This window comes from Callithrix jacchus, chromosome 5 (assembly GCF_049354715.1).
Source record: "Callithrix jacchus isolate 240 chromosome 5, calJac240_pri, whole genome shotgun sequence".
Classification (NCBI taxonomy): Eukaryota; Metazoa; Chordata; class Mammalia; order Primates; family Cebidae; genus Callithrix; species Callithrix jacchus.
In genome coordinates, this window is record NC_133506.1 from 44,604,188 (window position 1) to 44,628,072 (window position 23,885).

General features: G+C 49.3%; 1 protein-coding gene and 1 long non-coding RNA gene across 4 annotated transcripts in view; one reads left to right on the plus strand and one right to left on the minus strand.

The window, feature by feature from the left end:
* Positions 1 to 4,993: 4,993 nt before the first annotated feature.
* LOC128932058 (uncharacterized) lies at positions 4,994 to 22,214 on the minus strand. Its single transcript, XR_008481370.2, has 3 exons — positions 18,307 to 22,214; positions 17,859 to 18,074; positions 4,994 to 5,265 (listed from the first exon to the last, which is right to left on the minus strand). It is a non-coding gene; the product is annotated as an uncharacterized LOC128932058 (long non-coding RNA).
* The window catches only part of KCNB1 (potassium voltage-gated channel subfamily B member 1), a 117,129-nt gene continuing 106,245 nt past the window's right edge, over positions 13,002 to 23,885 (plus strand). For all 3 annotated transcript variants that reach the window (XR_013535226.1, XM_078371924.1, XM_078371925.1), the window contains exons 1-2: positions 13,002 to 13,334; positions 14,581 to 15,312. Coding sequence is in view for 2 of the 3 variants with exons in the window: in XM_078371924.1 (XP_078228050.1) it covers positions 14,746 to 15,312 (567 nt within the window). In the remaining variant the exon portion in view is untranslated. The remainder of the gene's footprint in view (positions 13,335 to 14,580; positions 15,313 to 23,885) is intronic.

The window sequence follows — 23,885 nt, forward strand, 5'->3', positions numbered from 1 at the left end:
CCACTTTTTCCACGTTCCACCAAGCAGGAAGGAGGGTGAAGCAAAGAAGAGAAAAATCTCCTGCATTCATCCCATTGGTCAGAAGTCAATCACATGATCATGTCTTGCTGGACAGACAGAGGTCTGGGAAATGTAGTCTTTCTCTTCAGGACATCAGCGTGTGCCCTCAGAGGGGTACCATACCTGAGTTTGAGAAGTGTTACATTATGCTCTCCTGTTTACCAGTCATGGTCTGAACCACATGGCAAGGCCAGAGGTACAGGGCTTGGCTGCCCTGAGCCACTGACCCAGCCTTTGCTACAGCCTGGGTCCTAGTCATCTGCAGCTCCAAGACTTTTTGGCCTTTCATACCCTTGTACCATTAAAGTCAACAGAAAGACCCAGTGTTTTATCTTTCCAGGTAAGGACATTAAGAAATACATTTACTCCTACTGTCAGTTTATGAAAGGATATTGTAATACCCCTAAAGCAGAAAGGTAGGTTTCGTATTAGAATTAACACAACCACTCACTCGAAAGTCTATACTGAATAGCCCAAGAGGTGGAAACAACCCAATTGTTCACCAGCTGATAAATGGATAAGCAAAATATGGTATATCCCCCGTGCCAATGGAATCTTATTTGTCAATAAAAAGGAATCAAGTACTGATATACACTACAGTACAAATGAGCCTTGAAAACGTTATGCTAAGTGAAAGAAGCCAGTCACAAAAGGCCACTTATTATAGGACTGAATGTACGTGAAACGTCGAGAATCGGCAAATCTATAGAGTCATGAAATGGACTAGTGTTTGCCAGGGATGGGGAAATAGGGAGGAATGCGGAGTGACCATGACCGTGAGGGTTGCAAAACTCTGAATATACTTCTAAGTGGGCAAATTTTTTTTGAGACAGGGGTCACACTCTGTCACCCAGGCTGGAGTGCAGTGGTGCGATCTCAGCTCCCTGCAACCTCTGCCTCCTGGGCTCAAGTGATCCTCCCACCTCAGCCTCCTGAGTAGCTGGGATTATACACATGAGCCACCATTCCTGCCTGGCTAACTTTTGTTTTTGTATATTTGTGTAGTCAGTGTTTCATCATATTGCCCAGGCTTGTCTCAAACTCCTGGTCTCAAGTGATCCTTCCACCTTGGCCTCGCAAAATGCTGGGATTATAGGTGTGAGCCACTGTGCTTGGCCACGTGGGCAGATTTGATGACATATGAATTACACCTCAAGAAAGCTGTTGTGCATTTTTTAAGTAAATATTTTGAGCACCTCTCATTGTACCAGGCATTGTTCTAGACAACAGGACCTGGCAGTGAGTAACACACACGTGCGTGCGCGCGTGCACACACACACACACAAGCTGTATCCCTGTCTTCACAGCACGGACACTCTCATGGGAGAGACCAAAACAAATGAGGTAAATAGTAAAATATAAAGCAGGTAAAATGGAGATAAGCACTTTGGAGAAGAATAAAGATGTCAGGGGATGAGAAGTGTGATTTTAGAGTGGGCAGGAATGGCCTCCCTGGGGTAGCTTTGAACAGAAGCTTGATGGAAATGAGAGGAGCAATCCATGGGGCATCTGAGGAGAGAATGTTCTGGAGAGATGTAATGGCAAATGTGAAGATGGGAAGCTCTGGAGCAGGTTCCAGGAGAAGAGTGAGGCAGTGTGGCGTGGCCAGCAGCCCCGGAAGGCTCCGGGTAGAGAAGAGCCACGGTTCAACTTATGTTGTAGCAGGATCCATCTCACCATGCATGCCGAGGGGTGGGAAGCTGGAGACCAGGGAGGAAGAGACTGCACCGGTCTGGGCAAGGTCTCCGCCCTCATAGGTTTCACATTTGGGCAGCAGAGACCACCCAGTGAAGAAACAAATTAGCATAAATACAGTGTCAAGTGCTGAGGAGGGCTCTGAAGACAAGCAAACAGCAGGAGGTGATGGATGCTGAATGGAGGTGGATGTGCCCGTGGCCTTGGAGGCAGTTAGAAAAAGTCTCCAGGCAGGTGGCAATATGAGGTGAGGTGAAGATGAGAGAGCAGCTTTGTAAAGAACTAGGGAGAAACATTCCAGGAGAAAGAGACTACAAGTCCAAAGAAGCCTAAAGAGGCAAAGGGTTTGGTGTGCTGGAGAAAGAGCATCTCAGGGAGGCTGAGGCTGAGTGAGGGGATGGCAGGAGCCACTCTGGGTGCAGACCTCATCAGGAAGAGGAGGCTGGGCATTATGCTAAGTGCCCTGGGAAGCCATTAGAGACTTTAAGTAGGAAAGTAAACCACCATCCTTTAAATGGAATCAATTTAGCTTTATACAAATCTCATTCCACTGTCCCTATTTTTCTCATTCATTCCATGATGGGCCAGTGAAAATGAAAACGCATTATTGGTCTGGCATTTGGGAGTCATGGCCATTTGGGACGTGGTTGAGAGCTGTGTCTGCAAGGCCGGGAGTCTAATGAGTTGGGGGAAGAGCTGGCAGCGTGCGATCTTATGGCCCCAGGACCTTCCATGGAGCTTCCCAGTGGCCTGGAAGAGACAAGGCAGGTGCACCCATGCGATAGTTAGGATGTTTGACCTTTGCAAAGCTGATGTTGAAATTCGATTCCCGGTGTTGGAGGTGTGAACTAATGGGAAGGGTATGGGTCATGGCAGTGGATCCCTCATGAAAGGCTTGGTGCCCTCCCCGTTGGTAATAAGTGTGTTCTTCCTCTATTCCTGCAAGTTCCTGCAGGAGCTGGTTGTTGAAAAGAGCCTGGTGGCTCCCTCGTCTCTTTCTTGCTTCCCCTTCTTGCCATGAGATCTCTGCACACACAGGCTGCCCTTCCCCTTTCACCATGAGTGAAAGTAGCGTAAGGCCCTCACCAGAAGCAGATGCTGGTGTCACATCTTGTACAGCCTGCAGAACATTGAGCCAAATAAACCTCTATTCTTTAGAGATTACTCAGCCTTAGGTATTCCTTTATAGCAACACAAATGGACTAAGACTACCCACGTTATGCAAACCTGGGAGAGTAACCTTTGGGGCTTCTGGATCCTTGACAAGAGCAGGGTCTGTATGTGACTTTACCTCAGGTGTTCTGAGAGCTGACCACTGCGGAAGAGACACTAATTAATTGGCCAACTCCCTCACTAGAAGAAACCCTGGCTTTCTTCAGATATTAGACAGTCTTGTGCTCAAAGGAAATGGGCCCAACCTCTAAATCAAGACAGGGCCAAGCCAAACATGGTATCAGGCTTCTCTTGCCGGTAACTGGGCTAGTTGTGGTCATGTGATCCAGTACTGGCCAATGAAATGGCTGGGAAAATCAGTGGGGAACTTCAAAAATATGGGAGATGTTCTTTCTTCCTCCTGCTCTGGGAGTTGTCATGTGAGAGGCTGAGCATGGCAGCCATTTTGTGATTATGTGGACAAGAGACTCTCCGAGAAATCGAACGAGAACCTTGAGACAGATCGGCTGCTGCTGGGACAGATCCTGGCACCACCTACTTTGGGATTTTGTGTTAAAATGAGACCAATAAATGTCATAACTTTTTTATGCTTTACTTAGAAGCCATAATGTACGAGAGCTTGGGCTCTGTATGGGCTTAAATCTCTGCCGAGCCACTTAATACCCCGATTGGGGGCATTTCTCTGTGCCCCAGCTTCTTCACCTGGAAAATGGTATGATGGATAATAATACCATCTCCCGCATAGGGTTCTGTGAGCATTGCCTGAGTAAATTGTCATTCATAGTCAGTGGAGGAGACGGAAAAATGAGTATTGTAGGTTAGTCTCACAGTTTCCCAGAGGAAAGAGACATTCTAAGCCATGGAAATAGCAGGAGCAAGGCTGCTGGATCAGATGTCGGGGGCTATATAACAAACAACCCCCAGATGTAGTGACTTGACACGAAACTGTTTTGTTATTTATCATGGCTTTGTGGCTTGGTGTTTTTGTTTGTTTGTTTTTTGAGATGGAGTCTCACTCTGTTGCCCAGACTGGAGTGCAGTGGCACGATCTCAGCTCACTGTAACCTCCACCTTCCGGGTTCAAGCAATTCCTGCTTCAGCCTCCTGAGTAGCTGAGGTTACAGATGCCTGTCACCACACCTGGCTAATTTTTGTATTTTAATTTTTTTAGTAAAGGAGAGGTGGGGTTTCACCATGTTGGTCAAGCTGGTCTCAAATTCCTGACCTCAAGTGATCCACCCATCTTAGCCTCCCAAAGTGCTGGGATTACAGGCATGAGCCCCTGTGTCCAGTCAGGTTGGCACTTTTTAAAAAGCTCATGAGAACGAATAGCTCTCCTAAGAACTAGTAGAATAAGAATGGGACTTCTAACTAGTTGGTTCTGCTGCGGCTCTCACTTGGGGGTCTCTCATGCAGCTGCAGTCAAGATGTCAGATGGGACTGGGACTTCACTCACATGTCTGGTGCCTTGGTAGAGATGGCTGGAAGGCTGCATTCAGCTGTAACATTGGGAGGGCTAAGCGTCTGTCTCTTTCCATGTAATTGTAGGGTTTCTCATTTTTCACAGTTTTTCCTCATGGTCCCTTCCAGCGGGGTAGCCTGGCTGCCTACCCAGTGGCTCAGAGCTCCCAAGAGCCCAAAAGCAGAAGCTGCCTGACCCCTTCAAGGCTTAGGCCTGGAACTGGCATCACTGCTGCCACATTCCACTGGTAAATGCAAGTCACAAACCAAGCCCAGAGCCAACATGGAAGTGAACTGAGTAAAGCATGGATACTGAGGGCTCATTCCCTGGAGACTGGCTACCCTTGGGCCAGAGGTTGGAAAATCTTTGCTGAAATGCAGGAATGTGGAAAGGAGTGTGGGTGAGGAATCTGGAGAAACAGGGCAAGGGCCAGAAACTTGTCTCTGTGCCCTGCCGTCCCCAAGCTTGTGAGGGAGCTCTCTGAGGAAATCTGTGTTAAATGAATGAACGGTCTTTGCCTCAGCTTGAGAGCTTGCCCTTTGTTTTGGGCAATGAGTCATGAAGGCTTATAAATAGGGAGTAACATGGTCAGAATTGTGCCTCTAGAAGTCTACCTTAGTAGCTATGGGGAGGTTGGATTGGGATAAGACTGGGAAAGATCAGAGCAGAGGCAGATGAGATCAGGAACGGGTGGAAAAAGGGCAATGGAGAGGCGGTAGGAAAGATATCAGTCCCCAAAGGGCAGAAGAACTGGATTTTAATGAAATATTATCTGAGGAGGATCAGTTAATTAGCTCTTGATCTCCGTGGCTTTGATTTCCTCCTTTTGCTGACTCATCTCTTTTCTATCGCGTCTTGGAGTTTCCAAGGCTCCTCTGTGGGAAAGAGATATTAGTTTACCTCTAATTGCTCTGCTGGAAGCGTGTGCCTCCATCCATCTCCACCCCGCATTTCATCATTGTTTGGCCACAGATCCTGGAAGTCAGTGGCTTTGAAGGTCCTGGCCGGAAAGAGCCTCACTGGACTCCACGCAGGCTTGTCTGTCTTCCTCTGTGGGGACCCCCTGATGGCACCCACCTTTCCTTCCAGGGAGGGAGCGCAAAACAACAATCTAGGGATTAGCACAGAGCATTACTGTAAATATTAAGTGGTAGATGGGTGAAGATGGCTGGGTGGGCGGGTAGATACCTGGATGGATCAGAAGGATGGATGGATGGATGAGTGGGGAGTGAGTGGTGGATAGATGCATAAATATTTGGGGTCGATGAGGGACTGGATGTGTGGGTGGGTGAGTGGGCAGATAGTGGGATGAGTGGAAAGACAGATGGTATATGGATGGGTGAATAGATGGATAAATGGATAGTAGGTGGATGAGTAGGTAGAAAGATGGACAGTGGATAGAATATGTGGATGAATAAAAAGAAAGATGATGGGTAAGTGGGTGAGAGAAAGAATAGATGAGTAAGTGAGTAGATGGATGGGTGAGTATGTAGTTGAATAATTTGGTTGCTGAGTATATGGATGGATGAGGGGATGATTAGGTTGGCGGACAGGTGATAGGCAAAAGAAAGGAAGGAGAGATGGACAAATGTTTAGGTTGGGCAGAAAACTAGGCTTAGCCAGGCACACTGGGTATGTGCCTGTAATTCCAGGTATTTGAGAGGCTGAGGTGGGAGGATCATTTGAACCTCCAGTTCAAGGCCAGCCTGGGCAACATAGAGAGACTCCATCTCTAAAACAAATTTTATTTAATTTAGAAAATGAAAACGAAGAAAGGAAAGAAAACCAAGTTCATCCTTTTACCAGGAACTTGGGCCAGGAAACCCAGGGCTTAATAAAGACAATCAAGCTAGCAGAAAATAGAACAGACACTAGAATCAGACATCTGTTCACTCAAGTATCATCTAACAGCTAATAGGTCTTGTTTATATCAGAATATTCAGCCAGAGAGTGAAAGAGCTAGAAAGACTCTTAAATGAGATCAGACACATGCAAAGCATTTAGAACAGGGCCTGGTATGCAGTAAGCATTCAATAAATGTTAGCTGATATTATGGTTTCTAGCATTGCTATTACTCTTCTTTTGATGAGTACTTACTACTTAGACAAGGTGCGAAATACTTTCTATGCATTATCTTTTTACTTCCTTCAGCAACCCTGAGAGGAAGATTCCATCATCATCCCGTTTTTACTTGTGATTATGATTATTATTTTGGGGTGTGACAAAAGAGAGATGGGTAAGAAGACTGGAGTCCAAGCTGATGGAAAATTCCCTCAGGCTGCTGGAGTTTTGTCTGGGCAAGGCCACAGCAAAGAGCAGTTGTCCTGAGTGACATCCACTCAGAGATGTAATGATTTTCCTTGAGGCTTTGGGTACCCCCATAACCACCCTCATAAAGCGATTATTCTTATCCAGGAATTCATGGGGGAAGGGGGATTAATTGGCCTTTCTCAGTGCCCAGATGTGCCAAAAAACCTGAGTAGGAGACTCAGTGGGATTATGAATAAATGATGACAGGTATAACGGAGTCCAAGAGAAAGAAAAAACCCTGACTTCAAGTGAACACGTCCCTTGCCAGCACCTTTTAAAGGGGATATCACTTGTATTTACATGGACGAATTGGGTTGACTTGACCTCACTCAGCCTCTAAGGAAAAAATCTCAACACTTCTCAGCAGAGGACGTCTGCAGAGAGGATTGAGCCGCAAGCATTTTGAGAGGGCATTACCCTGGGAGTCGGGTGCTTGGGTATTGGTACTTGCCTGCCCACTCAGTGGCTGCCCACTGGGATCCTGTCCCCTCAATCAGCTTTTTATTTCCCCATCTTTAAATGAATGGCTGTACTTGAGATCTTTTATTTTATTTTATTTTTGTTTTTTGAGACAGAGTCTTGTTCTGTCGTCCAGGCTAGAGTGCAGTGGTGCAGTCTCTGCTCACTGCAACCTCAGCCTCCTGGGTTCAAGTGATCCTCCCACCTCAGCCTTCCAAGTAGCTGGGACTACAGGCATACACCACCACACCTGACTAATTCCTGATTTTTTTGTAGCGACGTGTTTCACCATATTGCCCGGGCTGGTCTCGAACTCCTCAGCTCAGCCATCTGCCCACCTCAGCCTCCCAAAGTATTGGTATTATAGATGTGTGCCACCACAACCAGCCTGTACTTGAGATCTCATTGGGGTGGGGTGTCCCTTCTCTATAGAATATTCTGCTTTTTATTACTCTTTTTGCCCTGTTTCTTATAAGTATATCTAGGGCTCAAGTAGATTACAACTGGCCAAGTGCAGTGGCTCATGCCTGCAATCCCAGCACTTTGGGAGGCAGAGGTGGGCAGATTTCTTGAACCCGTGAATTCAAGATCAGCCTGACCAATACGGTGAAACTGCATCTCAGTTATTCTAAAAATACAAAAATTTGCTAAGCATGGTGGTTTATGCCTGTGATTCCAGCTACTCAGGAGGCTGAGGCGGGAGGATTGCTTGAGCCCAGGAGGTCAAGGCTGTGGTGATGATGTCACTGCACTCCAGCCTGGGTGACAGAGTGAGACCTTGTCTCAGAAAAAGTAGATTATAACCTTCTGGTCACTGGAAAGAGGATTATATCAGCTGAGCTCTTTTGGATATAGATGACACAATCCCGACTCAACTTGGCTTAGGTAAAAAGGAGAATTTACAAGCTCACATAACTGGAAAATCCAGTGGCACCCAACTTTCCCCTGTAACGGTTTTATTTCTAGGTAGTCTCTCCTCTTATGATGGCAGAAAATTGTTAGAGATGAAGTAACTTATAGTCTTTTCATTCAGAAAATGAAAATTCTAAATGAGGCGCCGTGCAGTCTGGGGAAACACAGAGAGGCAAGACAGCCTCTTGAGAGTCCCTTGGCTTTTGCATGCAAGAAGCGCAGACTCAAATTTATACCAGGATCAGGCAGGTAACATAAATAAGAAAAGTGAGGCCGGGCACAGTGACTCACGCCTGTAATCCCAGCACTTTGGGAAACCGAAACAGATGGACCACTTGAGGTCAGGAGTTCGAGAACAGCCTGGCCAACATGGTGAAACTCTGTCTCTACTAAAAGTACTAAATTAACCAGGCTTGGTGTCACGCGCCTGTAATCCCAGCTACTTGGGAGGATAAGGCAGGAGAATCTCTTGAGCCCAGGAGGTGGAGGTTGCAGTGAGCTGAGATCACACCATTGCACTCCAGCCTGGGTGACAGAGTAAGACTCTGTCAAGGAAAGAAGAAAGAAAGAGAGAGAGAGAGGGAGGGAGGGAGGGAAGGAAGGAGACTTGAGTGAGGGGCTTTAGGGAGAGGTGGAGACTGTAGCAAACAAGAGATCATGTCCTGCTTTAAAGGAGCAGCTGTGACTCAAGGGCGGCCAGTACTCTGTGCCAGCCATAATTGCCATACCACGCAAGAATGTAGTTCCAGTGTTAATCAGATCCTTTAATTTTTCAAGTGATGTTATAAGTCCATATTTTATGTAAACTCCTCTGACGTTTCAATATTGATTCAATTTTTTAAAACTACTATGATGGCCAAACAACACAATTCCACAGTCCACCAGCTCATGCCCTCTGCTAATTGGAAGAGGGATTGCCTAGAGGACTGCAACACTGCTTATGTACCAGTCATTTCTGGGTTTATTTTCCCCCAGTAACTTTTGCAGAATAGCCATTCTTTTTTTTTTTTTTTTTAAGATATATACAAATGTCAGTTTCGATATTGAGATTTTTTTTTCTTCTGAGAGGGAGTTTCGCTCTTGTTACCCAGGCTGGAGTGCAATGGCCTGATCTCAGCTCACTGCAACCTCCGCCTCCTGGGTTCAGGCGATTCTCCTGCCTCGGCTTCCTGAGTAGCTGGGATTACAGGCACGCACCACCATGCCCAGCTCATTTTTTGTATTTTTAGTATAGACGGGTTTCACCATGTTGACCAGGATAGTCTCGATCTCTTGTCTTCGTGATCCACCTGCCTCAGCCTCCCAAAGTGCTGGGATTACAGGCTTAAGCCACCGCGCCCAGCCAACAGGAAATGTTTTTTAAAAAATCATCACACTGGCTCATAAACAGACATGTGGGAGGATGTTCATGGATGTATTCATTGCGTCGGCGGGAGTTGGAGGTCATCTGGGTGACCACATAGGGGGTAGACAGTGGAGGGGGGACACTGTGTCATCGTGAACAACTGTGCAGCTATTAAGACAGCAGGCTGGGTGTGTACCCACAGCAACATGGATGGATCTTAGAGAAAAACAAATAGAATGTGATGTATAACACAAACCATGTATGTAAGTTTTAAAATGCACAAAAACACCAAACACAGTTTTCAACAACTCATACATACAAACAAAGCAATATACAGGCCAGGCACAGTGGCTCACACCTGTAATCCCAACACTGGGAGGCCAGGGCAGGAGGTTTACTGGAGCCCAGGATTTTTAGGTTGCAGTGAGTCATGATCGTGCCACTGCACTCCAACCTGGAGACAGAGTGAGTCCCCATCTCTATGAGCAAAAACAAAAACAAGCCCAAACGAAACAATATGTGATTGACACATGACAATCATTTCCTATGGGCTAGAAAGGGTAGCAGGAGGGGAATGCGGATAAAAGGGAATTTAAACATGAATACAACAATACAGAAGAAAAACAGGCATCAGGTTTTCTGTCTGTTCCTGGCTTTGGCAAGAGAGATGTGTAGCTCCATGAGGTCAGGGACCTTGTCAGTTATTCATCCTCAATTCCCAGCACCAACACCCATGCTGAGGCACATAGTAGATGCTCAGTAAACATCTAGAATGATTCCATTAATCAGTAAATGAATTGATGGAGGAAGGACTTTGCAGAGAGCCTGCTCTGGCATTTGGATAGCCTGTTGATTTTGGAGTCAAACAAGAGATTGCCACATCTAGCTGTGCCAGCACTCGCCAGCAAGATACTGGGCAAGGCACCTTCTCCCGGAGCTTCAGCTTCCACATCTGTAAATAACCTCCTCTGTTATTTACAGATGTGGATGCTGACTAAATGTTATACCTTCAGAGGACTCTCTGTAGCAGGTGCCCAACATTCATCCCCACTCCTTGGCTGTATGGATTGGAGAAGAACTGCACTTCTAGGTGTTATTTTAGCTGTACCTGGAAGGCACGGTAATGCCTGCAGTGATGACTGCAATTTCACCACTGGAAACTGGAATGGAAATTTCACCATTGTAGAGTGATTTTTTTCTTGTCATCAGGAAGGATTTACTGTTTTCTGCAGCCTCCTGTGGGAATTCCAAGATCTCTGGGGAAAGGTTCCCTTCAGCAGCTTAGGCTTACTGAGGGACAAGCTGAGAACCCTTTCTGACCCTAGGAGCGCCAACCTGAAGCAGGAGGGAATGTGATTGTTCTCTCTCACAGCCCGCATCCAAACTATCAGAAAATCCTTACAGCACTACCCTTGATATAGACCCTGCGTGACCACTTTTTTCCACTACCACCCTCCTGGATCAAGCTGCCATCAACTCTCACCTGGGCAACTACAACAGCTTCCTTGCTGGTCTCCCCACTCCTACCCCTGCTTCCCACTGTCTGTTCTCCAGAGTGTCCTGAGTCTAACCTAAGTCACTCTGCTCAAAACTTCCAGTGACTTCCCTGGAATAAAAGCCAAAGCTCCTGCCACAGCCCATATGAGCCTGCATAGTTCCTGCCCCACCATCATGGTCCCTCCTGCCTCCTCTGTTCCAGCCTGTCTGGTTGCCTTGCTGTTCCTTAAACATAGCTCATTCCCCTTTCCAGCCCAGGGCATCTGCTCTTGCTGTTTCCTCCACCTGGAATGCCCTTTCCTCATTTTTTTCTGTGGCTGGTCCCTTCTTATCTTTCAAGTCTCTATTCATCTCCTCCAAGACACCCTCACTAACCACCCAGTGTAAAGCTAGCAGCTTGGTCCGTTTCCACGCCATCATGACGTTCCATTTCCTTTATAACACTCAGCATAGCCTGAAACTCTCTCGTTTTAAAATTCACCTTTTTAGTTGCTTGTCTTCCTCCACTGGTCTACAAGCTCAGAGAAGGGGGCAGGGCTGAATTAGGGCAATAGGTTAGAAGTTTAGGTTTTAGTATAAAGCAAGGGAAAGTCCTGGGAGGGTTTTAAGCAGATGAGAAACATGGTCCAATTCATGAAATGTAGCAGTTGTTCCAGTGGCCATGGGGAGAATGAACTGTAGGAGACCAAGGCAAGAGCAAGGGAGGCCAGGTTGCAGGGAGACAAGACCATGGTACATTGGATCGTGATGATGGAGATGATAAGTGGACGGATTAAAAATATGTAATAATATTATGTGCAGCTCTATGAAAACAAACTCCTTAATTTTGGAAATGAAGGAAAGGGCCAAAGAGGAACCCTGTTGGGACCTGTATCTTGTTCAGTTTTCACCCTCCAAGGCAGGGAGCTCACTGCTCTACCCATCTCCGGCACCTACCCATCTCCGGCACCTTTTTTTTTTTGAGGCAGGGTCTCACTCTGTTATCCAGAGGTGCACTCACAGCTTACTGCAGCTTCGACCTCCTGGGCTCAAGTGATCCTCCTGTCTCAGCCTCCTGAGTAGCTGAGACCACAGGTACGCACCACCATGCCCAGCTAACTTTTTAGTTTTTTGGCAGAGATGGGGTCTCACTATGTTGCCCAGGCTGGTCTCCAACTCCTGGGCTCAAGCCATCCTCCTCCTGCCTCAGCCCCCCAAAGCATTGAGATTACAAGGCCCAACTGTGACATCCTTAGGAAACCCTTGCCAGTCTCTCCAGGTACCTCCTCCAGTTCTATATTCATTTCTGGGATTATCTGATGGGTTTTGCCTCCCCCACTGAATAGGGAGCTCCAGGGGAAAGACTTTTCCTTCTCAGAGCCTGGCATTCTGCCTGCACATAGGAAGCTGTCAATAATCAGATGTCCAACTTAACATGAATAAATGAATAAATGAATGAATGAATGAATGAATGAATCACCAGACTATATAAGCCAGCTCACTCCTCACTCTTCCTCCCACCTCGCTTTATTTTTCTTCTTAGCGATTATCACCACCTGCCACATTGCATATGTACTGATGTGCTCATTGTCCCTCCCCGCCTCCTCCCCGCGTTAAAATCTAGAATGGAAGCTCATGAAAGCAAAGGCTATTTACAGTTCGGATCTGCCCCCTCCCACCCTCTGACCCTCCCTACTGCTTCATTATTTCCCCCGGCGCTTGTCAGCACCTCATAGATCCTTTTGCTTTTTTGTTTATGATCTGTTTCCAACCGGCTCCACGAGGGCCGGATGTTTGTGTTTGATTCACAGCTGTATCTCAGACGCCTGTCACCGTGCCCCGCACCGTGCCTCACGACCGGGAGGCGTTCAACCCACGTTGTTGACGGAACGAAGGAAGGCAAGATCGCGAGACCGGCTGTGCAGGTGGCCCGGGTGGAGAGGGATGCACGGCCACGCTTGTCTCCTTTGCCGGAGCCCGGAGCCCGCCCCCGGCCTCCCGGGCAGGCGGGGCCGGGCAGGCAGGAGTTAAGCCGCGCGCGCGCTTCCGACCCGCAGGTGGCGCCGTCCCGCCTCGGTGCCCGGCTCCGGGCGCTCCGAAGTGCGGGACAGAATCGCAGGGAGCGCGGAGCCGAAGCTCAGCCCGACTTGTTGATCTCGCCCAGGCAGCTGCCGCCGCCACCGAGCAAGCAGGAGGAGGAGGAGGTGGAGGAAGCGCCGCGCGGCCGCGGTCCTGCCCCCGCGCCCCCGGCGCCCGCCCGCGCCCCCTGCCTCGGAGAGCGCGTCCCGGCCCCGCGGCGCCTGCAGCCCGGTCGCGTCGCCTGCCCGGCCGGGGTAGGCCCGGCCCAGCCCGGCCCCGGGACCGCCGCTGCCCACGGGCGGGGGCGCCCGGGCGGCCGGGACGATGCGCGGTCCCTGGCCCCGGGAGGCGGCCGCCCTGGGGGTGAGTGTTGGGGCGTGCGGCCTTCCGTGGGGGTGCTTGGGGACACGGGCGGGGGGCTTGCCTGGCGCAGCTCGGCCTGTTGGTCTGCCCAGCCTCCGTGGATCCAGGCTGGAGGGGAGCAGGGTGGTGGCAGACAAGGGCTGAGGCTGGAGAGGGGGGCGCGATCCCCATTCTGGGGCGAAGGCGTGAGCCCTACAAGCAGGCGGTGCTCAGGGAAACCCCCCCGAAATCACCAGTGCGCGGTAGGAGGGCACGTTTTGAAAAGGCCAGAAAATTTAGCTCATTTCCCCGCCTCCCACCTCCCCCATCCCTTCCCTTCCAAGCCCGGGGAAAGGCGCAGAACCCGGAGTTATAAAAAGCCTTCGCAGGAGAGGAGCGAGGAGGAGAGGAGGAGTAGGAGGAGGAGGAGGAGGGAGAGGAGAAGGGAAGGAGGAGGAGGAGGAGGAGGGGGGAAGGGGGCGGGGAAGGAACAAGAGGAGGACAGAGCAGGCGGATCCCGAGGACTCTGCCCGCCCCTCCTGAGGTAGGGTTGGGGGCACAGAGGGAGGGGCGAGTTTTCCTCCTCGCAGCTCACCTCGGAGCTGGAGCGACCTCAGGAGATGCTCCGGTGTTTGGGGAAAGGGGTCGCTCCAGGGCAGAGGGGCTGTTGTGCACACCCCGTCTGTTGTGACCTCGGACAGGTGGGCACCTGGAACCCCAGAATTCTCCCAAATCTTTTAAGATTTAGAAAGAAGCTCACTGCCATTTCCCCACCTCCCAAATCGTGATTATATTGAGCAGGAGAAGGAAACGATGAGAACTCCTTTTAAAAAAAGAAGAAAGAAAGAAAGAAAAAGATAAAGTTTTCATGCAGCTCCCCCTCCGTCCCCTTTGGCGGGGCCAGGTTCGGGATTCGATCAGGAGCCCTATAGAGAAGCAAGTTTCAGCACTTTAAAGGGCGGACAGCGCCCCAGGCGGCTGGGTTGCGCCTAGGCCGCGGAAGCCCGGGGTGGGGCCTGCCGAGCTCCAGGGGCATCTCTTGGGGCCCTCTCCCCGCCCTGAGGGGCGGCCCCTCCCTGCATCCATCGGGTGGGGCGGACTTCAGCACCGGCGGGAGGGACAGCGCCCATCCGTCTTACCCCACTGAGCCGCTTAAACGCCGGGAAGGTCAAGGCCGGCTGCGAGCCTCGTGGACAGGTTTTGGGGGGGCGGCATGCCCAGCTCCCCGTTTGCTGACCCGCGTCCCCTTTCGCTTTCTGCCTCGCAGCCGTCGGGATGGAGGTGAGAAGACGGCCGTGACGCGCGCGCGCGCGGTCCCTGCACCCCCAGCAGCCCACAGCGCTCCCTGCCCCCCTCCCCTGCAGCAGCGGGCCTTGCCGTCGAGTGACAGCGGCCTGGGGGGGCAGGGGGGGCGGGGGCGGCCGGAACAGCGATGCCGGCGGGCATGACGAAGCATGGCTCCCGCTCCACCAGCTCGCTGCCGCCCGAGCCCATGGAGATCGTGCGCAGCAAGGCGTGCTCTCGGCGGGTCCGCCTCAACGTCGGGGGGCTGGCACACGAGGTGCTCTGGCGTACCCTGGACCGCCTGCCCCGCACGCGGCTGGGCAAGCTCCGTGACTGCAACACGCATGACTCGCTGCTCGAGGTGTGCGACGACTACAGCCTCGACGACAACGAGTACTTCTTTGATCGCCACCCGGGCGCCTTCACCTCCATCCTCAACTTCTACCGCACGGGACGACTGCACATGATGGAGGAGATGTGCGCTCTCAGCTTCAGCCAAGAGCTCGACTACTGGGGCATCGACGAGATCTACTTGGAGTCCTGCTGCCAGGCCCGCTACCACCAGAAGAAGGAGCAGATGAACGAAGAGCTCAAGCGTGAGGCCGAGACCCTACGGGAGCGGGAAGGCGAGGAGTTCGATAACACGTGCTGCGCAGAGAAGAGGAAAAAACTCTGGGACCTACTGGAGAAGCCCAATTCCTCTGTGGCTGCCAAGGTGAGTCTGGGATCTGGGGGCTTCTGGACTGGGGGGATCTGCCTGCATCCCCATATTGAGGACTACGGCTGGAGGACTCTGGCTTAGTTCCCAAAGATGAAGATTAGTAATGGGAAGGGGCCAGGACTGAGTCCCCAGAGGTGAGGACCAACCCACTCAGACCTTTCCCATGTGGCACTGGTCACTCCATCTTTTGATTATCCAATACTGTTATACTTCTACTTTGTTGAGAGAGGGTTTTACAGGGACCCATAAAAAGCCACAGCAAGAAGATGGACACTGATGAATAAGAGAGAGAGCACAGAGAGACAACAGAGGCTTGCTGGGTGGAGTAGAGTTTGGTTCCCTGTGAAGTCCTAGACCTAGGCTGGATTGGGTCACCCTGTGATTTTAATATCTCCATATTTATAACCTCACTTTGCCCCAGGAAGGGAATAAAAGCAGCTTAAAGACACGCTTACAGGACATTGAGATACTGTCAGGTAGTTTAAACATAAGTAAGAAGGGCCCCTGAGGGTGGGTGTGGACCCACATGACACACACAATTTTGGCTGTGGATGCTTGTGGGCAAGGGGTCACCCCCTGGTTACTTATTTATTTGGTGAATTTATTTCAAGAATGGTTTGGTGCAGCTTGTAAAGATGCTTTGGTTCTTGGAACAAGATGTAAATTTCAAAATAGGAGAGAAAAATGAGGCAATGTGAAAAATAAAGGAGGAGGAGGAGGAGGAGGAGGAGGAGGAGGCAGGAATGAGTTTGAACACACAGAGTGGGCCAGAGAGTCCTTGGTGCTGCTGGGTAATGGCAGAGGCTGTAGGGGACTGAGGAAGGCTTGGGGTGTGGGCCAAGGCAGGGCGGGAGGGCATTGGTTGATCAGCAGCTTCTCCGTGTCAGACTGGGATTCTGGGTTGCCTGGGAGAGATGGGGCCTGTCTTCATGTGCCCAAAGTGCTGGGTGCTGGGAGCAAATGACAAAACAGTGTGTGCAAGGGTATAAAAGAGGTTGTGTGAGTTTCACAGGGAACCCAGAAAAGAGAGGTGTTGATGTTGAAACCAACAAAACCAAATTGGGAAACATGGGGAGAATGTAACTGAGTGTGGGGTCTAAAAAAGGGGTCAGGTACATAGATTTGTGGCAAAAGAAACAGGAAAGTACATATCCAGCCATATTTTACTAGGTAAGCTGGCTCCTCTCCAGCCTGGACTCTCAGTGTGGGGTCTCTGGCTCACTGAAGGCCCATCTGCAGGTCCATTCTGAAGGGGGACTCCATGCGGTCCCTCCTCCAGATCTGGCCCCCAAGGAGAGGTCTCTGAAAGTGGATGGAGAAGGGGTGGCTGGTAAGTGGAGGGGGGAGGAAGACCCAGGTCTGTTTTTCATTTCCTTGTTGGCCCTAACAAGGATGTAGAGGTTCCAGGGCCTGGCTTCCTCCTCTGAGGCTGTGGGCCGTCTCTCTCCATAATCCCGCCCCTGATTTTGTGTCCAAAAAGCCTCCTCTTAAGACAGAGTCACTCACCCTTAATCAGCTTAGGATCAACAGACTTATTTTGCTATTTCCAGGCATGACACAGGTTCTCCCACTCCACACCCCATTTAGGCCCAAATATGACTCTCCCTCCCTGTCTTGTCCCTAAGACATGAGAACAAGGTACAGGGAACTGGATGATTTGCCCTCCTGGAGAAGAAGCAGGCACAGGGCCATGTTTGGGTCTGGCAGCAAGACCCAGGAGCTGGGACTTGCAAGAGGCGCTGTTTGGGAATAAAGAACCTCTCCTTTCCCTTGGGTTAATCCACTAGCAGGGACAGCCTCGTGACCTCTCCATGATCCCAGTCTGGGGCTGCCGGCTCACATTCCTGGCAGATGGACCATCTAGGATTTTCTGCAGCCAGAGCTGAAATGGGGAGGCAGACAGGCTCACTGGCCCTCAGAATAGAAATCCTGGCTGCCATTGATCAAACATCTACTGTGTATGGAGTCTAACAACACAACTCTGTTATTATCCCACCTTTCGCAAACAGCGAGGCTCAAAGAGGTTAAGTAACTTGCCTAAAGTCACACCACAGGCAGACAGGAGTAGCCAGAAATCCAAACCCGGGTGTTTTTTCCATAATGATTAAGTGCCGCAGTCTTCTCCCCAGTCTCTCTGCTTCCACTTTTGCCCCTGCAATCCATTCCCCACATAGCAGCCAAAGTGAGCTTTTCAAAATGTAAATTGGCTCACATTATTCATCTGCTTAAGATCCTCCAGAAGTTTCCCATCACACTCAAAATAAAATCCAGACTTTTCATTCTGGCATACAAGGCCCCAGCAGAATCTGGCCCCCACGACCTCTCTGAGCTCATCTCTTTTGATCTCTGTTTCACTCGGCTCCAGCCCCACTGGCCTTGCTGTTCCATAAACAGGCCGGGGTTTATCTGGCCTCAGGACCATTGCACTTGCTGTTCCTGCTGCCTGGAATGCTCTTCCCCAGATCCCCCCTTGGTCCACCCCTTCTTCCCCTTCCTCATTTGATCAGGTCCCTGCTCACATGTCCCCTCCTCAGACAGACCTTCCTTGACCGCTGTTCAAAACAGTTTCCCTCCTCTCACTCTCTGTTGCATCAGGCGTTGTCTTTCCTGCAGAGGCCTTAAGCACCATCTGAAATTATATCTGCTTCTTCGTGTTTCTCTGTTTCACACCCACAAGAATTTGAGTGCCATGAATTGATTCACTGCTTGATTCCCAGCACCCATCATGGTGCCTGGCACTGAGGAGCTCCAAATAACTGTAGGTGGAATGAATGAATGAACTAATTAATGAAGCAAGCAATCAGTCAGTCATTCAGGGTTTGGGGACCTGTCACCCCTTCTCACTGCCCACCTGCAACCCAGGTCCCTGTGCCTCTCACCTCCTTTCTGTCATCTGCACTTTGCCCACCCCATCCCCACCCATCCCCCCAGCTTGGATGTCTTGCTTGTCAAAATAAGCAAGGCCTGTGGAAATTTCTTAGCACTCACAGACTGACAGGACTAAATGGAGGCTCATTTCCGGGTGGTTGTAAGGTACAAAAGTGGCCGTATCTCATCTGCTGAAGAGCAAGGACGGATCTGGTTCTGCGCCGCTCCCCACTTCCCTAGTTTTTGGCTTTAGGCAGTTTCTCCAACTTTCCAAGTCCCAACCTTCCACCTGTAAAATGGAGATAAAAGGCTCACCTTGCAGAGTCTTCATGAAATCACATTTGTCGAAATTTTGCTCAGAGCCCAGCACGTAGCAGGTGGGGACTGTTTTTATAAATGCAAAGGAAAAGAGTCCTTTTTCTAGGGCTGGGTGGGCCGAGTTGCTGCAAACCCTTTCCTTCTGACAGCAGCAGTGCCAGGGAGACTGAGCTGACGCCGTTAATAATTGATGGGGTGTTCTGGCAACTTGGAGGCAAACCAAAGCACAGGCCCCAGGTTTTGCCATCAGGGGAGCGAAATTCAAAACCCATTAGGCAAAACACAGTGTGATTGAGTCTTGTTTAGAAGAAGGGGTCAGCCCCATCAGGGTGATAGGGTTGCGATGCTGGGGATACCAAGGGGTTTTGGCTTTCTTGGAAAACTGGACAGGATTTCTCAGTAAGAGACAGGGAACTGATTTGCCAGCTCAGGCATGTCTGTGATCCCTGGGATAGTCGCAGGGTTAAAGCCCTGAGATAACTTCCTAATTTCCAGAGTAGCTGATATTTGTTGTGCTCAGCACTGATTAATGGTACTTTATTTCTGCTACCTCATTGAAATTCCTCCAACAATACAAGCAGTTAGTATACCGGTTAGGCATGCTTTGGGCTGCAAGTAGCAGAATAGAAAACTCAAAGCAGCTTCAGTAAGGAGGAAGATGCATCATTTAACATAATATGAATTTCTAAGATAGCTGGTTTTTGATTGAGTTAATGGCTCAATGATGCCACCAGGATTCTAGATTCTTTTCATCTCTCTGCTCCTCTGTTCCCTAACCCCTGCAAGTGGCTTGATCCTCATGCTTGATGCTTCATATCACAAGATGGCTGCCCAGTTCCAGCCCTCAGATGTAAATTCAGTGATGTTTAACCCATGAAGGGAGGCATTTTCTCCTATGCTCCACTTTCTTTTCTTTTCTTTTTTTTTTAGATGGAGTCTCACTTTGTCACCCAGGCTGGAGTGCAGTGGCATGATCTCAGCTCACTGCAACCTTTGCCTCCTGGGTTCAAGCAATTCTCCTGCCTCAGCCTCTTACTGAGTAGCTGGGGATTGCAGGCATACACCTTCATGCTCGGCTAATTTTCTGATTTTTATTAGAGACGGAGTTCCACCCATGTTGGCCAGGCTGGTCTCAAATTCCTGACCTCAAGTGATCTGTCCACCTTGGCCTCCCATAGTGCTGGGATTACAGCTGTGAGCCACAGTGCCTGGGCCACTTTCTCTTTTTTTCTGAGAGGAAACCCTTTCCCAGGAGCACTGTAGCAGAATTCTTTTAAAATCCCATTGGCCAGGACAGGTCACATGCTCATGCTCTAGCTGTGGGGGAACCCGAGAAAGCAAGTGTCTGGCATTTTCAGATGAGGGAAGGAATGAATTTGATGAGTGGTACAAAGCCTCTTTCATAGAAGAGGAAATGGAGGCTCTGAGAGGTGAAGTCACTTGCCTGAGCCCACACAGCTATGTTCTCAGTAAATAGTTGTTGAAGGAATGAAAATGGCAGAGCCAAGGTTTGAACTCAAGTTTGTCTGGTCCCTAAGCCTGTGTTTCTAAATCCTGGGACCTTGGGTGGATCATTTTAGCTCTCTGGGCTTGAGTGAATTCATGTGCCCGATGGTAATAATAGTCATGGCTCCGTTTCAGGGCTGTTTTGATGATTCAATCAGATTTCTGATGTGAATGTAATTTGTAAATGGAAAGTAATTTATAAGCATGAATTATTATTGTATTCAAAAGGTGGAGTGGCCTTTATTTATTTACTTTTGATTTTTTGACTTTTTTCTTTTTTTTTTAGAGACAGGGTCTCACTCTGTCACCCAGGCTGGAGTGCAGTGGTGCAGTCATAGCTCACTGTAACCTCAAACTCCTGGGCTCAAGTGATCCTCTTGCCTCAGCCTCCTGCGTAACTGGGACTACAGGTGCACACCATCATTCCCAGCTACATTAACATTTTTTTTGGTAGAGAGAGGGTTTTGCTACATTGCCCTGGCTGGTCTCAAACTGCTGGGCTCAAGTGATCCTCCCATCTAATCCTCCCAAAGCACTGGGATTAATGGTGGGAGCCATCATGCCCAGCTTAGAGTGGCCTTTGTTTAGGAACAGTGGTCAATATTTTTCCCATCACAGACTTGATTAAGAATCAGCTCTGGAGTCCAACAGATGCATTTGATTTCTTGTCTCCATTGCTTACCACGAATATGACCTTGGACAAGCCCCTTTCCTTCTCTGCGTGTCAGTTTCCTTGTCTAGGAAATGAGAATTATAATGGAGGCAACCATGATGGGCCGTTAGGAGATGTCCCTAATGCAAAGAGCCCAGCCCAGCACCCAACTCATGGGGAGCATTCAGTAAGTGGCAGCAACGATTATTAGTGTTGTCACTGAATTCCTCTGCTCCAGCTACACGTCTCTAGTGTAATGAGGTTCCAGATTCCTTGACCTGAGCCACAAAGATCTGTGTATTATCATCAGAAGAAATGAGGGAACCAACTCAGAATCCATGGGGCCTCTTCAGTGTGATGAGTCATCTGCTTAGGCTCTTGCTGGCCCCAGCTTTGTCAACCCAGATGCGTGTTTTTATCCTGGCAGATAATATGCCGGCTATTCTGCATCCCAGCTGTGGGGTCACACAGACCTGGCTTTGAGTCCCAGCCCAGTCTTGTCCTAGCTGTGGACTTTGGCCAATTTGCTTCACCTCTCATCACTTCCATTTCCTAATCTGTAAGTGAGGGTGACAATAAAACCCATTCCACAGGGTTGTCTGAAGGATGAAGGATGATAGTGATGATGAGTGTTGAATCTGTGCCTGATAAACCCTGCCTCCCCTCTCGATAAAGACACCCAGAGGCCCAGGATGCTCCAGTGACCTGCCTGGGACCACACAGACCATCATTGCCTTTCAGACCCCCTGAGAGACCAGATGCCAAGAGATGATCCTGGTCAACACCTGAAGTAACAGCAAGATCCCTGAGCATCAGCTGGTACTGGTGATGGGGCTAAAAAGGCCTGAGAATGGCCCCTGATCCTTCACCAACTTGCTGTGTGAATGTGAAATGCTTAGGAAGAAAAAGAGCTGGTCAAATGAGCAGGTTGGCCAAAGCTTAATTAACTGGAAGAGAACAAGCATGCATTAGGCACCAACTCCACACCCAGCCCTTTGTGTACTTCCCATACTTGATAACATCGTCAGGATGGGAAGCGCTTGACCTTAGTGCTGGATTGCCCAAGTTCAGTGTTTGGCCCCTCTTCTCACTAACCATGTGATTTGGGTCAACTATTGCAGCTTTCTGTGTCCTGCTTCCTTCAGCCAACAGCAATTTTGGGCCAATCACTGTGTTTGCCTCGCTGGATTGAGTTAAACGAGTTAATGTATACAAAGCTCTTAGACTAGGGCCTGGCACATAGAAAGCCCTCAATAATGGTTGGGATTTTTTGTTTTGTTTCTTTATTGTCCTCTCATGTAATCCTCCTGACAACCCTGCAAGATAAATAAGAGAAAAAAAATTGCTTTTAAAAAAAATTGCTCTTATAAAATGATACCTGCTCATTGTAAGGCTAGAGGCTTTCTCTGGCCACTGGAGTCCGGTAAAGGCAGGGCACTAACACCCCAGCAGGAACTAATGGGATATCAACTCCTGGCTGATGGGGAAGGTGTATATGTGCTTCTGCCCTGGCTGGGGTATAACTCAGAGGTGTCTGTTCTACACTGGTCCCCAGAGCAGCTCCAGTTGCTCACAGCAATTACTTGCTTGACAACAGACCCTGTTTGACCTCTTTCCCATCCCTGTCTCATGTTCCCTCTCCCCTTCAGAGTTTTCTGGGATCACTTATCATATAAGCCACTTGTACTCAGAATCTTGTCTTAGGATCTGGGTGTGGGGGAACCAACCAAAGCTCTGTGGGACGCCTCATTTATTCAGAATGGCCTGCTGCTGTATTATAGACAGCCCCCGATAGAGACAACTTCTCTTGGGGGTTGTCATAAAAGAAGAAATTCCAGGTCTGGCAGGGCACAGTCAGCCTCATCTCCGTCTCTTGGATAAAATGAAAAGCACAGCAGTGGCAGCAACAGCTAACACTGAGTGCTTACAATGTGCTTGCCTGGCACAGTGCAAAGGGCATTAAATGCCCTTCACACCTGATTTTCGCAGCCCCCTCATAAGGGAGGGATAACTATCCTCATCTGACAGACATGGAAACTGAGGCTCAGAGAGGGGAAGCGTCTGGCCCAGAGTTACACAGTGAATAGAAGGCTGGGACAGATCCCACCCAGGACTCCCTGACTGCCCAGCCCACGACTTTGACCTCTGTGTTGTATGAGTGACCTTCAGAAAGTGAGAAGCAAGATCCCAGTGTTCCCTTCTCATGCTGGGGCAATGCTGAGAGGTAAGAGATTTTTCCAGAATCGGATAACTTGAGAGTGTTCCTAGCTCTGGGTCTAGGATGACTTTACCCCAAAAAGCTCCTGGATGGGACTATCGGAGACACAGATTTAGCATTAAGCATTATTTTCATAGATGCATACAGTCCCACCTTTTCCCTGAGGTGACGTCATCTTGATTTTGGTGTCTCCGGCAGGAGTGGGCATGACTAGGTGGGGCCGGGGACTGGGAGGAATCTCTCAGGCCTCTGTATTGGTAGTGGGTGGGGTGGGAACTAGAATTCTCATGTTAATATCCAGGGTGCCAATTCTCTTTAAATGTTTTCTCTGATGACAGAAATAACAAACAAGACATGACGTTGCCATGTGAGACACACTTCTGTGGGCCTGGGTTCAAATCCCACCTCCTCTGCTTCCTGGCTATATGAGCCTCCAATCCTCTCTGAGACTGGGAGGTGGGGATAATACCTGGGGCACCTCACACAGTAGCACTTCTCCGTGCTGGCTGCACATCAGGATCACCTGGACTTTGCAAAATACTCATGCCTAGGCCCCACAATTGAAACACACCCTCTAAGTGGTTTCTTTTTAGTTCTGGTAAAATACACATAACCTGAAATTTGCCGTCTTAACCAGTTTTAAATGTATAGTTCAGTAAAATATATTCACATTGTTGTGCAACCAATCTCCAGAACCTTTTCATTTTGCAAAACTGAAACTCTGTGGCCATTAAATGCTATCTCCCAGGCCTGCATCCTAGGCCCTGGCAACCCCCCTTCTACTTTCTGCCCCTTTGAACTGAACTGCTCTAGGTACCTGATATAAGTGGAATCATACAGCATTTCGTGACTGGCTTATTTCACTTATCATAATGTCCTCCAGCTTTGTCCATGTTGTAGTGTGTCAAAATTTCCTTCCTTTTAAAGACTGAACACTTTCCCATTGTATATATACACTACATTTCGTTTACCCATTCATCCATCGACAGACACTTGGTTGCTTCA